Raw genomic sequence first — 20,945 nt, 5'->3', positions numbered from 1 at the left:
TTTACAAGGTTTAGTCTACCGTGGCAAAATCTCTATGTAATTGTACTAGTCTTCTTAATAAACTCAACAGAGCTAAAAATATAACTAGTAATATCTTGGAGACAGTAGAGCTTATTTTAATTATGTCTTATTGTTTAAAAAACTTAAGTAAACTCTTATTGTTAAGGTTCCCTATGAGGCCTTAATGGCCTTGCTTCTATGATTGCAACACTTCCTTTACAAGGGTTAAAAGCGATTTTTAATTTAAGGTGGGTTTTAAATTAACACAATAAGAAAAGCCACTATGCTTGGCTAAGTCTAACGTAGTTAGCATGTACAAGAGCTTATGAATGTATTATCAGCTCAAAGGCTACATTGAAAGCGCATAATTGTTAAAAATTTATAAAATTATTGCCAAGTTTGTAAAGAAGCTAGCCAAACTTTTTCAGTGGTGATGCATAAAATTTCTCGAATTAAAGTTTAAAAAATTAGCGGAGTTATTTCGATTATTGTTCGTATAATATTCAACAAAAAAGTGGTTAAGTTTGGTGAATAGAAGAGGATAACTGAGGTAGTAAGTGATACGAATTAAAAGCTGTGAGGGTGTTATGAACAAATGACGCGCGCAAAAGTTGCTAACCTAATAATAAAAACACAGTTAAAGTGTAAAATAGAATATTAAATTTAATTTATTATAGATAAAATAATTATATATGAAAGAGAAAGGATCAGCTAATAAAATTACGAAACTGAGATCATATTAGAAGAGACGCAAGACGCGCTTCACTATAAAGATTAATGGAGGGCTCACCGGGCAAAAGCCTTTTATCTAAGGGTTTTCCCTAGGGTTATTGAGAATTAGGTCCTCGAGGTAATATGTACTCAATCTTAACAGTAAGTTGCCGCTCTAAATATATGTGTATAGGATGTAGCCGTACACGACACCTCAGAAACCAGATCATTGTTTCTAAACCTTTGAGTAACTTGTCAAGCAACTTTTCACCAACATATTAAGAAACGTTGAAGGACCGTTATGAATTATTTTACAAAGAAAATAACTAAAACTTGAAAAACTCTATACCAGGTAGCTAAGTGAAATAGTTGTAAAAAGAATCTAGACCTCACTATTTTAGTATTAACACGAGTGGTATCGAAAAAAATTTTTTAAATATGAATTACTGTAACCATTTATTCATTATTAACAAATTAAGATAACAATAACGTGGAAACCTGTAGTAAATAACCACAAGTTTCTGAAACACAAATTACAAGACTGCCAAGTCAACAAATTTTTGTATTAACAAAATTTTCTCCCTTTTGATATACCTATATTGCCTTTCTTAGTCGCCTCAAATTGTGCTTGCTTCCACTGGTTAACAAGCAGGTCAGGGCGGAAGGATTCGGTGCTGGGCGGCCCTAGTACGTATAGCGCACCGGGAGAGGGAAGTACCGAATTATTAACAGGTTTTTGTGGTTTAGAGGCTCTGCTTACGTATGAACTTTCAAACTGTTAAAAACACACAGCCATCTTTATGCTTTAATTTGGACTCTTATAAATATGCAAGCGATTGAAAGAAGAATTAAATCTAAACTCTCTGGAAAAATTGTGGATTTAAAGCGATATCCCCTTCGCGTTCAAATGTAACTCTTTAATAGTTGTTCATTCTAGTATACATACTGAAAGAGGATAGGTATGAGCTTCCCCCTTCGGAAGAAATTGACATGGAGGAATTTGAAAATTTGGGTTGGGGACGTTTAAAATTACTAAAAGCAGTCGAAAATTCAAAAATTCGTTTTGCTAAATCGGAGGAGCAAAAGAGATCAATTGGTGAGTTTTTCTTCTTTCTTGTACTCCTTAGCGATAATTTTATTACTGTTTATAAAAAAATTTATAACTTCTATTTAATAGAAGAAGCTTGTAATAAATACTTCCCTCTCTCTCATTTATACAACGCGAACGACGAAAAAGTTTACGAGGAGAGAAGAAGGGATCACATCTCTCACTTTATACTGAAACTTGCTTTTTGCAGAAGGTAAGTTAAGTTTTTCCTCTTGATTATGCTGCTTTTGCATCTTAATTCATAGTGAAGAACTAAGAAGGCGGTTCTTAACATTGGAAACCGAGTTATTTCGGTATTTATTTTTTTAAAATTATGTAAATTCTTATGAATAAGATTTACTTCAGCTTTCGTTTATCTAATGAAGATAGCGAGAGCATTACCAGTTTTCTCTTACATAACAATCTTTATTATAATAAGGTTATGTCTTTGTATCTCAATATTATACACTATATTATTCATGTCTATCTATTCAAGACCCTTTCTGAGTCTGTTTTTTGATCGTTGTGTACACTTTACTTTTAATGTTCACCATTAAATATATTTTTAGTATTATAATTAAAATTAAAACCTTTTAAGTCACAGTTTTAAAATATAAATGAAGTATAAACGATTTGAAACTAATTTTTTTATTTAGATTTTGTTGGAGGAGAAAATGGCTTTAAGTAAAGAGCTAAAAAGTGTGGCTAACAAAGCTTTTAGCCGGGAATCTTTTGATGCTACCGATATTTACAAAGTGTGAGATTGCTTACCTTTTTTGCTTGCTTTTTAAATATCTACATATATATTTATAACAATAGCTGCGCTTTGAACAAGCCATCGATCTCGTACGCGGCCGGCGCGTTTTTTTGAAAGGGGGTTTTGCCTATGTTCCTAAAAAAGACTTGATCACTATTGTAGCTGCTGAGTTTCGTCAGGCTCTTTCGGAGTCGCTTACGGTCCTCCTTCTGGTCTCCTCTTCGTCTCTCTTTTTCTTTTTTATGTCTTGTACTTCAGCTTGCAGCAAAGAGTCTTCCGCTCCTCGAGGAAAACGACCGCATTCTGCCCTTTCTCAAAACTTTAGGTAAACCGACGTCCAGTGCTTTTCCTGCTGTAGCATAGTTGGTTGCTTCTCAAGGAGAGTGTGACACTTCTAACGATTACCGGCCGAAAGAAGTGTCTTCCTCTATCACAGCAGACGACGTCAATGATCTCGTGAAGCATTTTCCTCTGTGCATGAGCCATCTTCACCACTGCCTTCGTCGGGACCACCACTTGAAGCACTGGGGTCGCTTGCAGTACCGTCTCTTTTTAAAGGCACACACATTTTACTTTTATTCCTCAGCAGTTAACACATTTTTTTTTTGCTAGTGGATCGGCCTGTCCGTAGAAGAAGCCATTAAGTTTTGGAAAAAAGAACTTCTCAGGGTTTTTCTCAAAATCTTTTCCGGCGGTTCTGTAATCTTTACTGCTTTTTCCGAAGGTCATGCCGCTGAAGAAGTTTGAAGGAGAGCATCTGTACGGCGTTCGGCATACCTACGGAAAAGAAGGGAAGCACTTGAACTACTCTGCTTACAGGTTTCCCGTTTCTTTCTATTATTATTATGCAGGGAAACTACCAGTTTGACAGTTGTCACAAGATAATCACTACCAATCCCCCGGCCTCAGGGGACCACCACGGCTGCCCTTTTAAGCATTTCGACGCCATTAATTTGCGCACGCTTCTTCTCCAGGGGAAAATATCCAGTGTACAGGTTGAGGAGGTTCTCTATATCCGTTAGACAGAAATAACTGATTTGGTTTTAGCTTATTTTTTTACTTATATAACACTCCACAGATCCTTAAATTAGTAAAAGAAAAGCACTATCAAGTTGCCTGCACCCGCTTTTTTGAGGCCGTTCACAAGGTACTTATGAAAATTATACTTAAATAATACATACGTTTGTTCTTACCACATTTAGGTTGAGCACCCTTCTTTAACCATTATACACCCCAATCAGTTTTATGAAGAAAGTTTGGCCGTAAAAGGTTTACATTCAGGTACTCCTTTTCAAAGCAACTCAATATCAGCTAAAGAGACTTAAGGGAATGTGGAATGCTTAAGCATTGAACTTAGGGTAATTTTTGTAGTATTTACGGAATCGTGTGTTAAAATTTTTAAGCCTCTTTTGGGGTGGGTGGAAAATAATTTTCACTTGTAAAGAAGGCGGAGGTTAAAATATGTGCTTAATAAAAAAACTTTTGTCAGGTCTGCTTGAACTTTTCTGTAATAAAAGAAACACAAACGACGCATCAGGCTTTGCAGGCGCCAATAATATTAAACAAGCCAGCTTATCTTTAAAGTAATTCTTGAAGATAATTAAGTTACACATTCAGATTTAGACTTTTTCTTGATAACCACATTTTTTCTTGATAACTGCAAAGTCAGTTTTTAGTTCAAGTTTTAAACTCCTGCTTTTTCTGTTGTAGTCTTTTCTGAAGTATATAGTTTCCTTAGCTAGCTCTTACTAAATAATCTAACAATTAAGGTAAAAAGCATTTGAAGTAACACAGAAGATTTTAAAATTTAATAAAAGAAACCCCAGCGCGTTAATAATAGCAAGAAAAAATAGTTATAGAAAGGCAAGGCTATAACTTAGCAAAATTTAAAAGGAAAAATAAGAAGAAACTTCTGTTTATTGCATTTTAAAACCAGACGAGCTATTCAAGCTACCCGTCAATCTGAGTAGCTGAACTTTCAACCTAAGAGTTTTATATAAGACTAAGGCCAAATATGTGCATATGTACTCAAACTACTTTTTCGGATGTACTATTAGTTGCCAGCTTGTCTTCTAGTACCTGTATTCTGACCTCATACTTTTTGCATTGCTCCTCAAGAAACTGTACTCTCTGCTGCAGTTTTTGATTTTCAGTTTTTATTTGATCCTTAAAATTAAGGTTTTAAAAAATTCTTATGTAAGTAAAAATATTAATAACGCTGATCACACACATAAAAACAACACGTACCGAACAGTTTACAAGTATGTTAGCAAATATTAATATAAAATAAGCCAATAAAAAATTTAATTTTTTGAAAACCTTCAATTAATATTAAGTCAGTAATAAAATCAATTACTATTTTACCTACAAAACAAAAATTTTATTTTATGATCTTCACTAGTCTTTTAGATGGTGTAAAAAAACTTTAAAACACATTACCATGTCCGCGTCTACAAAGCGAATTGCAAAATCAGGCCTTAAGTCACTTTTCCTGAAAGAAGTGTTGCTCCGTCCTGTTAGTTACGCCAAAGTAGGCGTCCACCCTGGAAGAGGGCACTATTTGCTCTCGCGTAAGTACACTTAATGTGTTGGTCTTAGAGCTCGTGACTTTAAAGGTTTATCCTCGGACCATCCTGCAAGTTTCGAATTCAAATGTTCGGTAAACAATCATTTATTCATTTGAACTTAGTTAAAACACAATTTTTAAGAAGACTTTACTTATAAAACCTTGAACATATATATAACTTGGAGTTGAGTCGTGAATTTTTTCGGGTAACACTAGATTTTAAATATATACTTTCTTCAATCAGTGCTATGGACTACTAACAACTGTTGGGGTTATTAAGCCTGGATGTAGTAAAAGTAGGGATAACTGCAGTTTAAAAATAATTTTTTTTTAATTATAACTTGAAGTTTTTCTTTATGGGTGTTTTTTCGTTACAGCGTATCTGGTACTAAGGCATATTGAAACATTTTTTCAAAGCATAAATAAAAGTGCTGAGTGCACTGTTTTTATTAACCCTGATACGGATGGTTACTAACTACTAAAGTCAATTATGTATATGTGTAATACAATTTTAGATAAAAAATATTGCGATTGTCTAATATTTAAGTTGTGAATTTGCTAAACATACATGAACTTAAATAAAATAAGTTAAAGATATTACTTACCGCGTAATGGTTGGTTTACCAAAAAATTCTTGCTAGTAGGCAAAGATTTCCGTAATTATTTACTGTTTTTGCTTTCCTTGCGGACTACTTCAGTTCCACAATAGTACATATAAAAACCTTTTATCTTCATCTAAGTACAGTTCCCTCTTACACCCCCCTTTTAGCCTAATAAACCCACAGAAGCAAACAATTGTAAACTAGTGTAACATAAAATATCGAAATAAATATAAATATTAAACAAAAACTAAAAAGGCATATGAAAATAACGTCTTTATTCAACTGCTTAATGCAAATAAAAACCTTTGAATCAATTCTGTTACTTAAAAAACACGTAAATATACAGTATTATATATAAAAATTAAAAAAGGGCCAAAGCTTTATTTGGATCCATAAACACCTAACACCCCACTTAACCGAAGTACTGATTAAAAATTATTCAAGGTGTCAGGCAGTTATAAAGGGTTACGATACAAACGGTTGAAGCGAAAGCAAAGTAGTTCTCGTTATCTACTTCTACTATTAACACGAACTTCCAGCAAAGCCCGCATACCCCCACAAGAGAATAGCAACTTATTTTTTTTAAAGCCTCTAAGTCTTCGAAACAACAAAGAAAAGCCACTGAAGTTTTGTCCGGAAGGTGAGGCCGGGTATGTTCTCCCAACTAACAAGTTTTAAACGTCCCGCCCGACTCAAGATAGCGCTAAGCCGCACAAAGGGAAAGGTCTCTTCGGTAGAAAGACAAAGGCTCATAGAGTCTGATTTTTTGCAAAGTTGCATTTGTATTGTGTCAAGATCGGCCGAAAAGCTCCCGGTTCCCACCCAGCCCAAAAGTTCCGCTTCTTTCTTAATCACACGGGCAATGGAAACTGAAGAGTAAAGCGAATAGAAAAGCTTAATGAAAGAGAGAAAATACAATGGTAACCAGCCAGTTGCCCACGAAGGAGATGAAGGAATTCCGCCTCATCTACTTGATGAGTTACGCCTTCGCTAGTTGTGCACCGAATGGAATTTCTGACTACTAAGAAAAGAAGGCCGCCTTGCAATACGTAAGAATAAAACAGCATAAGTCATCTTTGCTTTGACTGGCTTAAAAGTCATTTTACAGTGTTGGTGCGATCTCCCAAAAGAAGGGAAGCGGAACGAAACAGTTAGCTGGGATACAGCAGGCGTCCCGGTGGCCTCCCAATGGGTCACAACACGTGGTTCCACAAAAGCCTTAACAAGAGAGTCAACGCACCGCGTGAGCTTGTGCCTGAGACTGACGTGGGAAGCTGCCTGGATGCTCGGACAAGTCGTATAAGTTGAATGGAACAGAGATGCGACAGAAATAAAAAAGGTATCGGAAAATTGTCATTACGAGATGAATGATCTCTAAGAGCCTAGCACCTTCTTCATTGAAAGAAAGTCTTTTGCTAGGCCGGATAGTATTCTCTAAATGCCGCTTGTAATAGCCAAGTGGTATTTTGCGGTGGAGATGGATCCTTCGCAATTTTTGATGTAGCAAAACACAGAGCATGAATTGGTATATAACGGGCGGCAGTAGAGAATTAGAAAGCCCAGCATCGTCACTACACTCGCCTTCGCTCTGACCTTCTTCTGCCCACTGAAGAATGAGAAATGTACCGCTGCCGAGATCAAGACGCAAAAGTGAAGTGTCATCCGTAGCGGCCAGAATATGAGGACAGTGAAAAAGATCTCTGAAGAGACGTGGCAAAAGGAACAACAGGAGCATAAAAACAAACGGCTAAGTAATACCTTTTCAACAAAAAGAAGATTTCTTTGCAAAACAGGGAAAACTGGACTTCTCGCAGCTTCTCTAAACTGCCCTCGTGCACGAATTTGTAGTAACATAAACTAGAGAAGCTGCAATCTTTGAGAGAAGTGTGACTCGAAAAAGCAATTTTGAGAAGTCTTAAACGATTAAGTTCCCCTGGAAGACCAGCTTCCAGTTTAAAAAAATTAGTTTTACTACTACCAAGTTCGAGTGAGTCCTCGATCAACTACAGAGTTTGATAAAGAAGCAAGGATATATAACAAAATATTTAGTTGACAAGTACCAAAGGAAATTCTGTGGCATACTCAGAACCGCAAGTGTAATAGGAAGGATCTAAGTATATTCGAGATCCTTCCAGCCGTAACCTTAATGAAATAAAGAAAAATAATAGGTAATGCGAGTTGCGCTAAAAGTTAAACCAAAAAGTATTACCTCCACCGTTTTTGAAGATTTTTAATTTCAGTATGAAAAATGTCTTTGTCGACGATGTGCTTCAACTGTGTATAAGCTTTCTACGGAGAGCGATACTTTAATATAATTTTTTAATAATATTGAAGTAAAGTTAACTAATATACAATACTCCTGTTACATGAGGAGTACGTATACAGCATACAACTCAAAAAAATTTAAAATAAGAGAGTGCCAACAATAAAAGATGATGCCATCAACTCACGTGTTTACTAATTTAAATGACTTGAAACGGAGAAAAAAGAAAACTATAAAAACTAAATTTTTTTATATTGAATAATATCATAAACCTTTAAAATATTACTTGATAGGGAAAACAATTTTTTCTTGTTTCTTAAAAGCATTGTATAGTTGGTGGTAGGAGGAAGTAAGTTGGAGTCTACATCAACTTCGCGTTTAATATACTTCTCATGAAGCAGAATTTTAAGTAAATCAGAAGCAATATTCACTTCTTCTCTAGAATAATACAATTCAGTGGCTACAGCTTCAAAAGTTTTAGAGGCATCCATATTAACATCTTCAGTTGGTGTTAGTGGGCCTGTAGGATCTTGACTTTTATAGAAAAGATTCATAGAGTGTTTTTCTTCTGGTGAAGCACTTACATTTTCGGTATTTTCTGAATCTCCTGTATTTTTAAATCTAATATAGTCTTGTACTGCTTTCTCCATCTCTTTTCCTCCAGTGGAAAAATCAAGCAATCTGACTTTATCAAATAGTAACTCCCATGGGGATGGCTCTTCTTTAATCTCCTAGTATGTCATTAAATTTGAACTATACCTGCAACTTAATAGCTAAATAAACGTTATGAAACCTCTTGAATAATTCCATTTTCGTCTTGGAGGATTTGAATGACCTCTGGCTCGTCTAACGGTTTTGGAAATATACAAAGTTGGTTAGAGTTATCCGGGCTATTTTCATAATTTGAAACATGGCCGTCCATTACAAATAAGAAGAACTTACAGATACAACTTTCAAATTAGGAATTGTAACAGAGGAGTTGATAACATACTATCAGTAGTTTTAAAGGCTTGTGTATGAACCAAAAAGAAGTTATTCTTGTAATTTTCTTTAAAAAAGAAACAAATTTAATTCCTAAAAAAAATAGTTATTGCAACCCCTTTTTCTATCCCGGCTCAAAATCTTTATTCATAAAAGACTAGAGTGTGTTGTTCTTTAATATGTTCACCTCGAGACCCCTATCATGAGGCCCCCAGAAAAAAGTAAAGTGCACAGGTTGGGGACTCAAGGTTTCCTAAGCGCACGTGCACTGTGCCCTTACAAAAAAAGAACCACCAGTAAGTCAATGGGTTAAAATTTAAACATTTTTGAAAATATGTAGGTGGACAGTGTTTAAAACCTGCTCGCTGCTTGTTAAGTGAAAGACGGTCTATAAAATGTCAGGGGGTTGTGAAGAAAAAGGAATGAGGCTTCTTGCACCAAGTTGTACAAGTGTGGGTGGCTTTAGAAAAGTTCGTATTAGATGTAAATTTTACGTTAGGGATCTTTTATTTTATTACAACTTAACCTTTAATATTTTAAAAGCCATCAATTAAACATTAACGTATAAAAAATTTTTTCTTTAACCAATATTAAAAACTTGCCATGACACATCACTTTTATATTTTCTTTAATATGGAAATGAAAAAACTATTAAAGACCGAAGTTAAAAAAAGATAGAAAGGTTGAATGTATTTTATGTAAGGTTTTCCTTTATAGTATATTTTGTTCTCCACTAGGGACTGTTGTAGTATTTAGCTGTTTTACATATATTTGGCCACGGTCGATAAGGCTGACCATATAAAAGGTTGTTATTTACTAAATAAACAACTTTTTTTTAAAGAGATCAAAAATTTTTTTTTTAAGAAATTCTTTTGCAAACAGCTCGAATACTCTTTTTCTCAAAAAAAAAATTTAAATGTAATACCTTGTGAAGTATTAACGAAAGATAAATATAGTTATTTTAATGGGTAGATTCAAGTCAGGTCTGGCTAGAAAGAAAGGGAACCTCAAAGATCTCTTATGAGCGTGCGTTATTAATAACATAAAAGAATTAGCTAAGACGCTTTAAATGGTAGTATAGAAAAAAGTCTTTACTCTATATAAGAAAAGTGAAATAGCTAGGAAGGAAGGCTTTAATGACATTTACGAAGAAAATTATTGTCGGACGCAATTGCAGCCACTTGAACGGATAGCTCCTTAAAGTGTAATCTGTGTAAATAAATGTAGTACAGCAAACACGTTATCGAAAAGATAGGCGGGTTTAATGGTTTATTAACAGAATCCGAGACTTATGAAGTGTAACAAATAGAATTAACAATAAAAGTCTTTTTGACAGTCATCACCTTTGACAGTCACCACCGAAAAGTTAAAGAACAAAAGTTTAATGCAAATTGTATAAAGGAAGACAGCTTCCATTTTCTCCCTCGTCCATTTTGAACAAGCGTGATAATATAACACTCAGACTGCAAGTATCACCACAACGCAACTGATTTAATTTAATAGCATAAGTTATAGTAAGGTAAAATGGTAAAAAGACTCTAATTAAAGTAAATGCTTTATATATGTAACAAAATAAACTTAAACGAACACAAAGGCCACACAAGTAGACTTGAGTCAACATAAATTAAATTTCTTGTAAGGAGTCAGTTACACAACTATTTTTCATTACGTTCTCAATAATACAAATATGTTAGTACATTAGTTGACCTCTCAAAATTCGACATCATATGACCGCCAACAAAAATTAAAGGAGTTCTGACGAAAGCAGGAGAAGATTTAGTCACGTAGCTTTATGGCAAAAAAAGATAGTTGTAAAGCCTTATACAAAAGCACTTTTCTAGGTAAGATAAAAATATTATTAGCTACAATGTTAGTTATAATGTTTCATATTACTGGTTGCATAACCATAGTTATTATAGCCATTAAGAATTTTTTTAAACTTAGCTGTTTTTTAATTGGGTAATTGGGTCGACAACTTTAAAAATTAAACCATTCATTAATCATATTGCTCTAGAGTTTTACCGAAAAATACATTATAACTTAAAACTTTTCACTTTTTTACACCAGTAAACTTAAAGTTTTTCTTTACTTACTATAAATTACAGCAGTAACGCATTTTTAAATCTACTTCATAGAGATAGGGCTAAAGTAAAAAAAGGGAGATGTGTACCAATAGTACTGTCTCTTTTATATTTGATTCATGTAGCTTGTATATGATTGGTCAGAAAGTTGGCTCGAGGTGCAGTAAGAAAACGCCGGTTTTTTATAGTACTGCTTTAATAATAATTTAATAAAACTTTTCATATGTATAAAGTGAAAAAAATTGACTTAATACGAGACAATTTTTTCTAATATAGTCTTATAAAATTAATTTTTGTTAGATTAATTGATTCCCCTTTCACTTTAATTTCTGCCTTTAAACGACCAAAGATTAAAATCAAAATGTCTTTCGTAAGCATAAACATTTTAACTATCCCTATACTCATCAAGTTAAATAGAGACATTTTGTATTTCAACGGGTTACTCTTTCAGTCAAGGTGGGATGTAGTTGGTTTGCTAGACCGCGTTACAGAGATAATTCCCGAATTGCCTCCCCTGGAGCTAAACATCCCTACTTTACTTTTTTTTCCGTTTTACTTTAGTAGAACAAACTAGTTATTTTCAGTAACTACTAATGTACTAAGCTTGCTTCCTTTTGTCTATAGCCCACTTCTCAAATAACATGGCTTTAAGGACCCCCTTTCTCTGCCTGGTTGAGCTTAGTATTCGCCTATTTCACGCTCGAAAGATTTAACTGCTTGGCAAATTTCATTTCAGCCTTGACTTCTATTGTACTAGTTTGGTTAACCGTCCCGATTGAGAAAATTAGTTATACTGAAAGGGGGATAAACCTAGATTTAAGAGCCTTAAAGTCACTACCGGTCATCTCCTTCAAATCATTGTTTCAGACTTTGCCAGAAGCTTATATAAACACTTTAATTCGAGACTCTCTTGTTGGGGCATTTGTTTCTTTTAATTAAAATTCAGTATCTTGTTGATGCAGGCTTATTTTTTTAGCACTCTGACTATTCTTTATATGGTAGAAGTCAAAACACCTAGTAACTTGAAGTACTAGCTTTGTGTTAAGGGATAATTTTACCCTAGTAGTAATACCTTAAACCTGACCTTATTTAACGTCAGCCTTTCCAACTCTAAAGGGTGCTGTCAATTCTAAAATACAGCTTCAGGGTAATTAATTCGAGTTAGAGTTATTTCCTTTATTTTAAAAAGACAAGTTCTGTGGTTCTTTTCTCTACACGATACCGAGTGAAGGTTTCTTTACTTAGTGATTTAGATGTAAGGGCTAGTTGTACTTAATTTATGGCATTTAGCGGAAAAATGACAGAGCTTCTAGTAATAATAATCTCTTCCTACTTGTTATCGGCTTATACTTTGTAATGATTATAATTTTATGGGAAAAGGACGAAGTGTTGCAGCAGCATGGACAAATTATGGTCTTTTACTTATTCGATTAGATGTCGTTGATTCGATAATAGCACGCTTAGTTAAGCTATTTTCATCTTAATACTAGTAACAAGTGTAAAACGAGCTAAACTAGAGAGAAGCAGCTAGGTTGAAATAGATTTCGTAGAAATAGTAATATAATTGATCTTCCTTTATTTAAACTGGTGCAGCGAGCTATATTATCAGTTTGTCTTTTAGGACTTCAGCAGGAAGGCTGCTACGTTTAGTAGATCAAGTCGAAAACCTTGATCGGACTGAATCATCTAAGCATAACCTTAGGAGTGCTAAGAACGATCTATTTCTCTTATCAGTCATGCCCGGAGGTCCCGACACTTGTAAGCTTAACCTAGGAATTTTAGGCTAGGACATTTAAGCTAGTAAGTTAAGAGCAGATGTTTTCTTAGCAAATAGCATTTTGTAGCAAGCTAGCATTGACGAGTTCCTTTGGGTTGTTTTATCATTTTGACATAGGCTTTGGGTAGAACTAAAACAGGAGATGCTTTATTTCACCTTGGGTGAGTTATTATTTTTATTGTGAGGGTTACCCCTTACCCCACTACTTCGAGCTGAAATTGCTTTGTTTAATTATATGTAATAGAAATGACTATGCCCAATGCAACCTTAAATTTACGCTCATTAAACCTATTTAAGACGAGGCCTGACTACAGTATTCTTTATTGAAGTGCTATACAAACAACTATAAACGGACTAATCCAAGCTTGAACCGTCGCTCTAACATTATAAAATTAATAGAAGAGTAGCGAAAATGGATTAATACCACCTTAAGCTTAATAAAGTAACGTACAGTTTAGTGTAATTTATCAAAAACCACAAGCATTCTGTCTACCGTGCATACTACTTTCTTCCCGTGCGTTATACAGTTTATAACTTAAGTTCCTAGTAAACCATCTTGGGGGACCCTCCGCAGTACAAGTATAGGTTAACTTTTGATATATGCTAGCAGTTATATGTAAGCTAAAATTCAGAAAAACAATTATTTTAAAATAGTTATTAAGAACACTCTACTTAAGCTTTGGGTTAGTGTTAAAGCTAATACTTCCTTTGACCCCTTTTAGGTTACTGGTTACTTTATTTACAACTTTTTTGTCGCCTGGGTTCAATTTAGTGATTTCGCAGGAAAAAAAAAATCTACTATAAGCTCCAGTTTTGCCCGTTAAAGGGTTAATGGGATATATAGAATCAAATTTTGAAAAAAAATATAAAACTTTAAAGCATAGTTTCAACATAGGAAGTGATTTTGCAGGAAAAAAAATCTATTTCAAGCCCCAGAGTTTTACCCGTTAAAGAGTTGAATATTCAATGCAAGTTTAGTAGACCCAACCTGCACTAGTTTTGAATTCTTTACCCTCTTTTTAGCCATGCGAGGTCATTTAATCTCGCTACTTTCAAACCGGGATCTTCCTTATTTTCAACCGTGCGTAATTTCTTACCAAGGCTCTTATTAATTTATTACTAATCTGTAGAAGTACTAAGTAGCACATTAAATAACCTTTCTCGCACTGGTTTTAGGTGTCTTAAATGCTATTTTTTAAGTCTTCTTTGGCTAAAATGAAAAGTTAGAAAAAGTAATTGCTTGTTTTAAAGCGTAAAAACCCTATTCCTCCCCCCCCCCTCCCCACCAAAAGGATTATTTTTCATAATAAAGGTCTTTAACAGGTCTGTATAAGAGTACAGACCAGCGTTTTTATCTGTCTGTATCTTTTTAGAATCATAATGCTTGTCTTGCACGGCCCCTTCTTTGGGCTGTGGCCACCGATTGATAATCCTTCAATTCTTCAGGGTCCATGTCTACGGTGCAGGTGCTTCATAGAGTGCCTGGAAGTGCTAATGACTTATCCCTTTATGACCTCGCATAATGTTTGTATACTCTTGATTAAAGTAAGGATTATTCACAAAAAAGGTCGTGCCGATAGTAAAAATTCAGGTGTTCTAAGGTATGATAGTTTTCAACAAACTACATGGAACTGCATTGAGCTACCTCCTACTTTGATAAATCCTTTACGCTGGATGTCCTTTCCGTGGAGTTTAGTAACCTAACGACTTGATAATGACCGGAAACTTTCTACTATATTTGTCTTCCTTTAATTTTTGCTAAAGCATTAATGTAAGCTTTTAGTTAGCATCACCTTTATTTAACCTTTAAAGGAATGCTTTAACAATGAGGATCGTGGCTATGGTTGCCTTGCTTTGTTTTTAAGTTATCAAGCTCCTTGCATACCCAGGAGAGCTATAGAATAGCTTTACGCTTGGTTCGGAAGAACTAGTCCCTAAAAATGGTAAAACTTTTTTAAGACAACAGACATGTGTAAGGTGCTCGCTACCTTCTGATCTTCTAGGTTGTGTTAGCCTCCCGTTGCAGTGACTTGATCCTACAAGATTCTAGCGCTAGTGCTCTGTTGCAGACTCACGTCAGTGGTCGATCGTCTGTTAATGCTACTGTTAACGTACTAACCGTATTGCGTCCACACCTGATCTTTGATTCGTCTGCATTGATACGGTGGAGACTGGGCTGGTCCTTCACCTCTTATCTCATCTTATTGATGAGAGAAATCATGGTCTGGGCTAAGTTATGAACAGTGCTGCAACTTAACAAATTGGAATAGTTTCGGACGAGAGCCATGGACGTACTCTTATATCTCTAAAAGCTTTGAGGATATATAATTGATCCTAACCTAACAACACTATTAGCCACTTTATATCGGTGGTTCGTGACCAGTTATAAACTGGTTCTATTCATCAGAGGTGTTATTATATAGTATTGTACTATACTGGTATTTTTAAATGAAATACGGGTCTTCTTTGGCTGAGGTAACTTGGCTAGAGATTAAAGTACTCTTTCTTTCATATATAGGTGCATGTGTAGTATAATACCATATAGGATCACTTTACGATTGCTGTTGTCTACTGGTATACCCTATACTGAGCCCTGCCTCCCATTTATAACTATGTTGGCCAACTAATGACCTAATTATATTTACTAATAAGAAAGTTGTAGCACTGCGCCTTTGCAAGGTTAAACACATACAACACCTTAAATAAAATCTTTTATTTTAAGGCAATACGTATTGTATACTACTCGTGTACCACCTATTATTGCGTCTTGTATGATAATACAAAAAAGGTGATTTGTGCTTTATTGTGGGACAGACTTAAACCAAAAATATTTTTTCTAAATCGAAGCAAAAGCTTAACAGAAGTGTTAATGAAGTTTATGGAGTTGGTGAAACTGAGGCAAAACTGAATTGCAAGCCAAGATTAAAGAAGTTTGGCAGAAATGAGAAACTATAACAGTTTATAGGATATGGCTACGCAAAGTTACTGAGGCAAGATATAAACATTTATATTTAAAACAAGTTTTTGTTGACTGTTACTGAAACCGAAACTACTTAAATCACTTGCCTTTACCTTTACCAGGCTGAGGACAACTTTTTTTTAATCTTACCCAGTGAGATAACTTTTAACAGTGTAACTTACTGTGACAATCAGACGAGGTTATCGCATAACAAAGATATTTTTGTTGCTGCCTTAAAAAAATGACATAACCTCGGAATTTAAAGTGTCCGTTTTAATAAAAACCCCTTACATACTTCGATAGTAAGCTATATAACAAATAAAAGTAACTAGTCTTTACCTTTTATTTTCAAATACAGCAAAATAAGAATAAAACAAAACCTCCCGTTTAAATAATATCCACCAAGTCCGACTATACCGATACAATCTAACCTAGCAAACATATAATTACTCAAAGTTTAAAAACGGCGCAAGGAAATTGCTCAAATATGGAAATAGTTATTATAATAACAGTTAGATATTTCAGACGTTTTAAACTTAAACCCGTGTAAACGAATACGCAAATGGCATGAAAGTTTATATACGATTTCTACTTACAAAAGTTTAGAAACTCTTTAAAAATTCTTCGATTTTTGCGCGAAGATTTTTCTCGGTGTCTCTGGTAAGCTCAGCCTTACTAGCGATATCATCGAGAATGCCTTTGCCACTGGAATGCATGAAGTCCAGAAACTTTTCTTCAAACTCACCCACGCGGTTCAAAGGGAGCTGGTCAAGGAAACCTCGAGTGCCAGCATACACTACCGCCACCATGTCCGGCACCGCCATCGGGCTGTACTGCTTCTGCTTGAGAAGCTCAGTCAGACGAGAGCCGCGGGCCAACTGTGCTCGGGTAGCCGCGTCCAGGTCAGAGCCAAACTGAGAAAAGGCGGCGACTTCGCGGTACTGGGCTAAGTCCAGTTTCATGGTGCCAGACACTTGCTTCATGCACTTCAACTGAGCAGCTGAGCCCACTCTTGAAACCGACAGGCCGACGTTTATGGCCGGACGAACTCCTTTGAAAAATAGTTCGGTTTCCAGAAAGATTTGTCCGTCCGTTATCGAAATGACGTTGGTGGGGATATAAGCGGAGACGTCCCCTCCTTGAGTTTCAATGATAGGAAGAGCAGTGAGAGATCCCCCGCCGTGCTTGTCCGACATTTTCGCTGCTCGTTCTAAAAGCCTAGAGTGGAGATAAAAAACATCTCCTGGATAAGCCTAGAAGTGGAAAAACTGTTAATAGAGCTGATACAACGCTTAATAAAAAAAAGACCTCACGCCCAGGCGGACGGCGTAGTAGTAGTGACATTTGTCGGTACGCCACAGCTTGCTTAGATAAATCATCGAAGACAATTAACGCGTGCTTTCCGTTATCACGGAAATATTCTCCCATAGCCGTCCCCGAGTACGGAGCTAAGTACTGCAACGGAGCGGAATCGGAGGCGGTGGCTGCCACAATCGTGCAGTACTTCAGAGCATCTTCGTATAAGAAGTAATGTAAACCAAAAACTACTAATACCAAAATAGTCGCCAAAGAAAATAACCATTTTTCTTAAGAGCGCTTAAAAACTGTGCCACCGTCGAGCGCTTCTGGCCCACCGCTACGTACACGCAATACAATTTTTTTTTTTCGTCGGCCGCCTCGTTAAACCTCTTTTGGTTTAAAATAGTGTCGAGTGCAACGGCGGTTTTCCCAGTTTGGCGATCGCCTATGATTAGCTCGCGCTGCCCTCGCCCTATTGGTACTAACGTGTCAATGCACTTGAGGCCTGTCTGGACAGGCTCGTGAACAGATTTCCGGGGCATAATTCCAGGAGCTTTGACACCAACTCTCTTGCGTTTTCCAGTTATGGGTGCCTGCGAAGATGTGTTAAAAGAAAGCAGGCATTTTTATGGAGTTTAAACATTTATACTCCGCCATCTATGGGATTGCCAAGAGCATCAACGACACGCCCAAGAAGATTTTCACCCACAGGTACATCCACGATCTGGCCCGTTCGTTTTACAAGATCGCCTTCCTTAATTTCCGTGTCGTTACCGAACACCACAACACCGACACTGTCAGGTTCTAAATTCAACGCCATTCCCTATGTCCATTGAAGTTTTAAGATAAAAAGAAAAGGAAAAATAACTATTCTATCAAACTAAAGCACCTTTAAGCCCGTGGAAAACTCCACCATCTCTTCTGCTTGTACATTTGTTAGACCGTGGATGCGGGCGATACCATCTCCAATAGAGATAACGCGGCCGGTTTCCTCAACGTTGAAAGAAGGTGTTTTATCCAGCAAGCGTTCTTCCAAAATGGACGTAATTTCAGAAGTGGAAGGGGCCGCTATAAAAATTATAATATTATGCATACAACAGAGAAAGCGCTGCGATAAACTAAGCACTTTACATAAACGTTACAAAATGAAGAAAAGAAATATTAACAAAAACTCTACAAAATAGATTTAAAGTAGGAAGCACCTGCTGATAGAGTATAACTAGAGTGATACAGACGAGCGGTAAGCGAAGTAACTCTTCTCAAGGCACGAAACATAATAACTTTAGCAAAAGTAAGAGAAGGGTTAAAGATGGAAAATCAAGTGTAACTCAGTGAGTTATACTAAAATATTCAATAAGCTTACTAATAAAGTGAGAGCGATAAAATTGGTATATACTTATTTATTCAAACGGATGTGGAAAAGAAAATACTATATTGATCTCAAAATCGGCAGAACCCAAGAAAAGAAAAAAAAGGCGGGGAACCAACCGGAAGAAAGAGCTTTGCGGACAATTTTTATAAATTTTAGGAGACCTTTTTCAAACTTAAAACTCGGTACCTATTTAAATGATTTCCTGCCCCCTTCGGAAGGCAGTACACACTTTTTGGTGTGTGGGGAAAACTAACAAAAATAACGTGCAAGCGAAAGATGTATAGAAGTTATGTTGAGAGAGAAAGCAATGAAAGGCAGAGGTAGGGCACGGGGTTTTCCACACATTTATTGTTTTTAATAACTTTTATTTTCTCCCGAAAAAAGTATTAAATCTTAAAATTAACTTTGGTAATTTAATCCACTCTTAAAGAAAAAATTTTTTTTTTCGCGACATGTACAGTTTTCACTATTATTTTTTTTTAATAATTATAATAACGTAATTTTTAAGAACACTATGACGTTTCAATTAGCATCATATAGTATAAACTTTAGTATTATCACCCTGCCACCAAACTAATTTGACGTTTAAAGGAAAAGAAGGAAATAAATTATTTGGGAGACACTCCATTTGCGCGGTTTTATCTGTTCTTTTGCGTTAATAAACTATAAATTTTCAAAGGAAAAAGGCTTCCTCAACTTAATTAAAATTGGTGCCATTTTATTTAAATAAACAGAAAAGCACACCCGTACAAGTTCTATTACTTATCTCTTTTTTTTAAACTAATTTTATTTGGAATACTTTAGCAGTATCACACTAACCAACAACAAGTAACTCAAAATAGCATTTACATAGTCAAAGATTATAACATCCTGAAAGGTTATAAAGTGTTTCGAACATTCTAAACCTTAGTATATCAAGAATGTTCCGGAATAAGAGGAAAATTAAAAATACAAAAATTTTCAACTAAATAAATCAACTAGGCACCACCAAAATGTGCTAACTGGCAGGGTTATCACATTGCAAAGTATAGGGAATATATGTATTATCGGAAAAACATATTTTAGAAAAATGCAACCTATATCCACCACTACTATACCTGAACCAGGCGCACCCCTTAAAAAATCTATTTTTGTCTCCTCACCTAGGTCCGCATTGAAGGAAAAGTTACGGATAACCAATTAAATTTAAGAAATACACTTTTTAAGATTACTAAATTGCCTAATGAACTTCCCAAATCATTCTGGTTGTCCTGCAAAATGCATTGAAGTTCATACGTATTCTATTCTGGAACGCCGATGACTTGCGATCCAAAAGAGAGTAGCTGGAAGAACTTCTTATAAGAGAAAAATCGATATAGTTCTTGTGAGCGAGCACACCTAAAACCCCGAAATATCTTTAAATTGCCCAACTACATAGTACCGTAAAGACAGAATTGATTTTATAAAGGAGTTGTGGCAGTATTGGTCAGAAGACACCTAGCCTACTTGGAGATTTTTGTTTAATCAGTTCACTTTCATCGACGCAACAATTGCAATTAAAATAAGTTCCTGTGGTCAAGCCGAGGTAGCGATTGTCACTGCTTATAAATCTCCGGGAAGGCCCATAGTAACCAATGAACTGGGCCGTTATGAGCTGTCATAACCCCGTAATCTCATATGGCTTTTTAATTGCAAAAATTCATTATAGGATAGCAGAGTGGGGAATCCTAATGGAGAAATTCTCCACTAGTACGCCGAAGATAAGGGGTTAATAGCTTTGGGGCCAACCTACCCAACACACATTCCCTAAGTGGGATACCGCTGATATATTGGACACTGCAGTTATAGAAAATATTAGTTTCGAAATTAAACGAACGATTTTATATGAGCTCTCCTCAGATCTACTACCCGTAGTTCTTGAAATAGGCTCCCAGAAGTCGGCCCTCCGTCTTTAATAAGTAAATTCACCAGTTGGAAATTTTTAAGAATCTTCTAGACTTAAAAAAAAACTTAAAGACAACCTTTAAAGACTAATTCGTCCGCACTTCCTTATGATTCAGTAGCTAACTTTGAAAGCACGATTATTCAACCAATCAAAAGGCCTCTAACACTAAGAAACAATCATATTTAAAACTACATCTACCGACAGAAGTTGAAGTTCTTCCTTCAATCCAATAAGTTTGCATCTCCTGAAGATAAGCGATTACTAAACAACCTTGACAAAAAGTTCAATAAAAGTTTCACACTTCACAAGCGAGAATGGGAGAGTAAGTTTTCTAATCTAGGTAATAATAATAGCCCTCGTTCTTATTGGCAATTCACTAAATCGGTGAAAAACAGCCATAAACAGCACAACTCCCCATTAAAGTCGAAAAAAATCGGGGCTGTTTACGACGAAGAAGAGAAAGCGGAAGACTTAACTCAGTGTTTTCTGTCCCAATACCCACCCTTAACAATTTCTTCAGCTAGGACAACTACCCTCACACAACTTCTATCCTCCTTTAGTAAGCA

General features: G+C 35.7%; 3 protein-coding genes and 1 long non-coding RNA gene across 6 annotated transcripts; 1 reads left to right on the top strand and 3 right to left on the bottom strand.

Annotated features, from left to right (window-relative positions):
* The first annotated feature begins 1,487 nt into the window (after positions 1–1,487).
* Positions 1,488–3,943, top strand: LOC135121174 (DNA primase large subunit-like). The gene is made up of 14 exons (XM_064045483.1): positions 1,488–1,620; positions 1,671–1,807; positions 1,889–2,012; positions 2,065–2,112; positions 2,165–2,237; positions 2,455–2,553; positions 2,618–2,755; positions 2,814–2,880; positions 2,935–3,113; positions 3,168–3,224; positions 3,280–3,374; positions 3,427–3,559; positions 3,634–3,702; positions 3,758–3,943. The coding sequence occupies exons 1-14, from the start codon at positions 1,538–1,540 to the stop codon at positions 3,878–3,880; spliced, it is 1,425 nt and encodes a 474-aa protein (XP_063901553.1). The 5' UTR covers positions 1,488–1,537; the 3' UTR covers positions 3,881–3,943.
* Positions 3,944–4,454: 511 nt separating this feature from the next.
* LOC135121170 (uncharacterized) lies at positions 4,455–5,075 on the bottom strand. The gene is made up of 3 exons (XR_010278878.1): positions 4,995–5,075; positions 4,593–4,721; positions 4,455–4,538 (listed from the first exon to the last, which is right to left on the bottom strand). It is a non-coding gene; the product is annotated as an uncharacterized LOC135121170 (long non-coding RNA).
* Positions 5,076–6,116: 1,041 nt separating this feature from the next.
* LOC135121178 (uncharacterized) lies at positions 6,117–8,908 on the bottom strand. Its single transcript, XM_064045486.1, has 9 exons — positions 8,780–8,908; positions 8,259–8,717; positions 7,933–8,012; positions 7,784–7,865; positions 7,482–7,726; positions 7,084–7,423; positions 6,830–7,001; positions 6,649–6,762; positions 6,117–6,592 (listed from the first exon to the last, which is right to left on the bottom strand). Exons 1-9 carry the CDS (start codon positions 8,906–8,908, stop codon positions 6,315–6,317), a joined length of 1,899 nt encoding a protein of 632 aa, XP_063901556.1. The 3' UTR covers positions 6,117–6,314.
* Positions 8,909–16,376: 7,468 nt separating this feature from the next.
* Positions 16,377–18,588, bottom strand: LOC135121171 (uncharacterized). Of its 3 annotated transcripts, none has more exons than XM_064045478.1 (7): positions 18,514–18,588; positions 18,286–18,363; positions 17,973–18,151; positions 17,733–17,906; positions 17,364–17,676; positions 17,093–17,298; positions 16,377–17,037 (listed from the first exon to the last, which is right to left on the bottom strand). In XM_064045478.1, the coding sequence occupies exons 2-7, from the start codon at positions 18,356–18,358 to the stop codon at positions 16,387–16,389; spliced, it is 1,596 nt and encodes a 531-aa protein (XP_063901548.1). In that variant the 5' UTR covers positions 18,359–18,363; positions 18,514–18,588; the 3' UTR covers positions 16,377–16,386. The 3 variants fall into 3 exon arrangements, with proteins under 3 accessions (XP_063901548.1, XP_063901547.1, XP_063901549.1); XM_064045477.1 differs by having other exon boundaries at positions 18,480–18,544; XM_064045479.1 differs by having other exon boundaries at positions 18,447–18,534.
* Between the last annotated feature and the right edge of the window lie 2,357 nt (positions 18,589–20,945).

The sequence above is a fragment of the Zophobas morio genome, unplaced genomic scaffold, assembly GCF_036711695.1.
Source record: "Zophobas morio isolate AGI-343-1 ecotype UQ-CSIRO unplaced genomic scaffold, CSIRO_AGI_Zmor_V1 ptg000516l, whole genome shotgun sequence".
NCBI classification, from domain to species: domain Eukaryota; kingdom Metazoa; phylum Arthropoda; class Insecta; order Coleoptera; family Tenebrionidae; genus Zophobas; species Zophobas morio.
Note: the sequence above shows the minus strand (reverse complement) of the source record. Positions and strands in the feature narration are given on the sequence as shown.

Coding starts and splice junctions, on each gene's coding strand:
- LOC135121174 (XM_064045483.1), top strand. CDS start 1,538: ATGCAAGCGATTGAAAGAAGAATTAAATCTAAACTCTCTGGAAAAATT. Junction 3,225..3,279: donor GGAAAAAAGAACTTCTCAGG/GTTTTTCTCAAA, acceptor CTTTTTCCGAAG/GTCATGCCGCTGAAGAAGTT. Junction 3,703..3,757: donor TTTTTGAGGCCGTTCACAAG/GTACTTATGAAA, acceptor TACCACATTTAG/GTTGAGCACCCTTCTTTAAC.
- LOC135121178 (XM_064045486.1), bottom strand. CDS start 8,908: ATGGACGGCCATGTTTCAAATTATGAAAATAGCCCGGATAACTCTAAC. Junction 7,866..7,932: donor AATCTTCAAAAACGGTGGAG/GTAATACTTTTT, acceptor TATTTCATTAAG/GTTACGGCTGGAAGGATCTC. Junction 7,727..7,783: donor ATGCCACAGAATTTCCTTTG/GTACTTGTCAAC, acceptor CAAACTCTGTAG/TTGATCGAGGACTCACTCGA.
- LOC135121171 (XM_064045478.1), bottom strand. CDS start 18,358: ATGTTTCGTGCCTTGAGAAGAGTTACTTCGCTTACCGCTCGTCTGTAT. Junction 17,299..17,363: donor AAGCGCTCTTAAGAAAAATG/GTTATTTTCTTT, acceptor TCTTATACGAAG/ATGCTCTGAAGTACTGCACG. Junction 17,038..17,092: donor GCCGTCCGCCTGGGCGTGAG/GTCTTTTTTTTA, acceptor TTCCACTTCTAG/GCTTATCCAGGAGATGTTTT.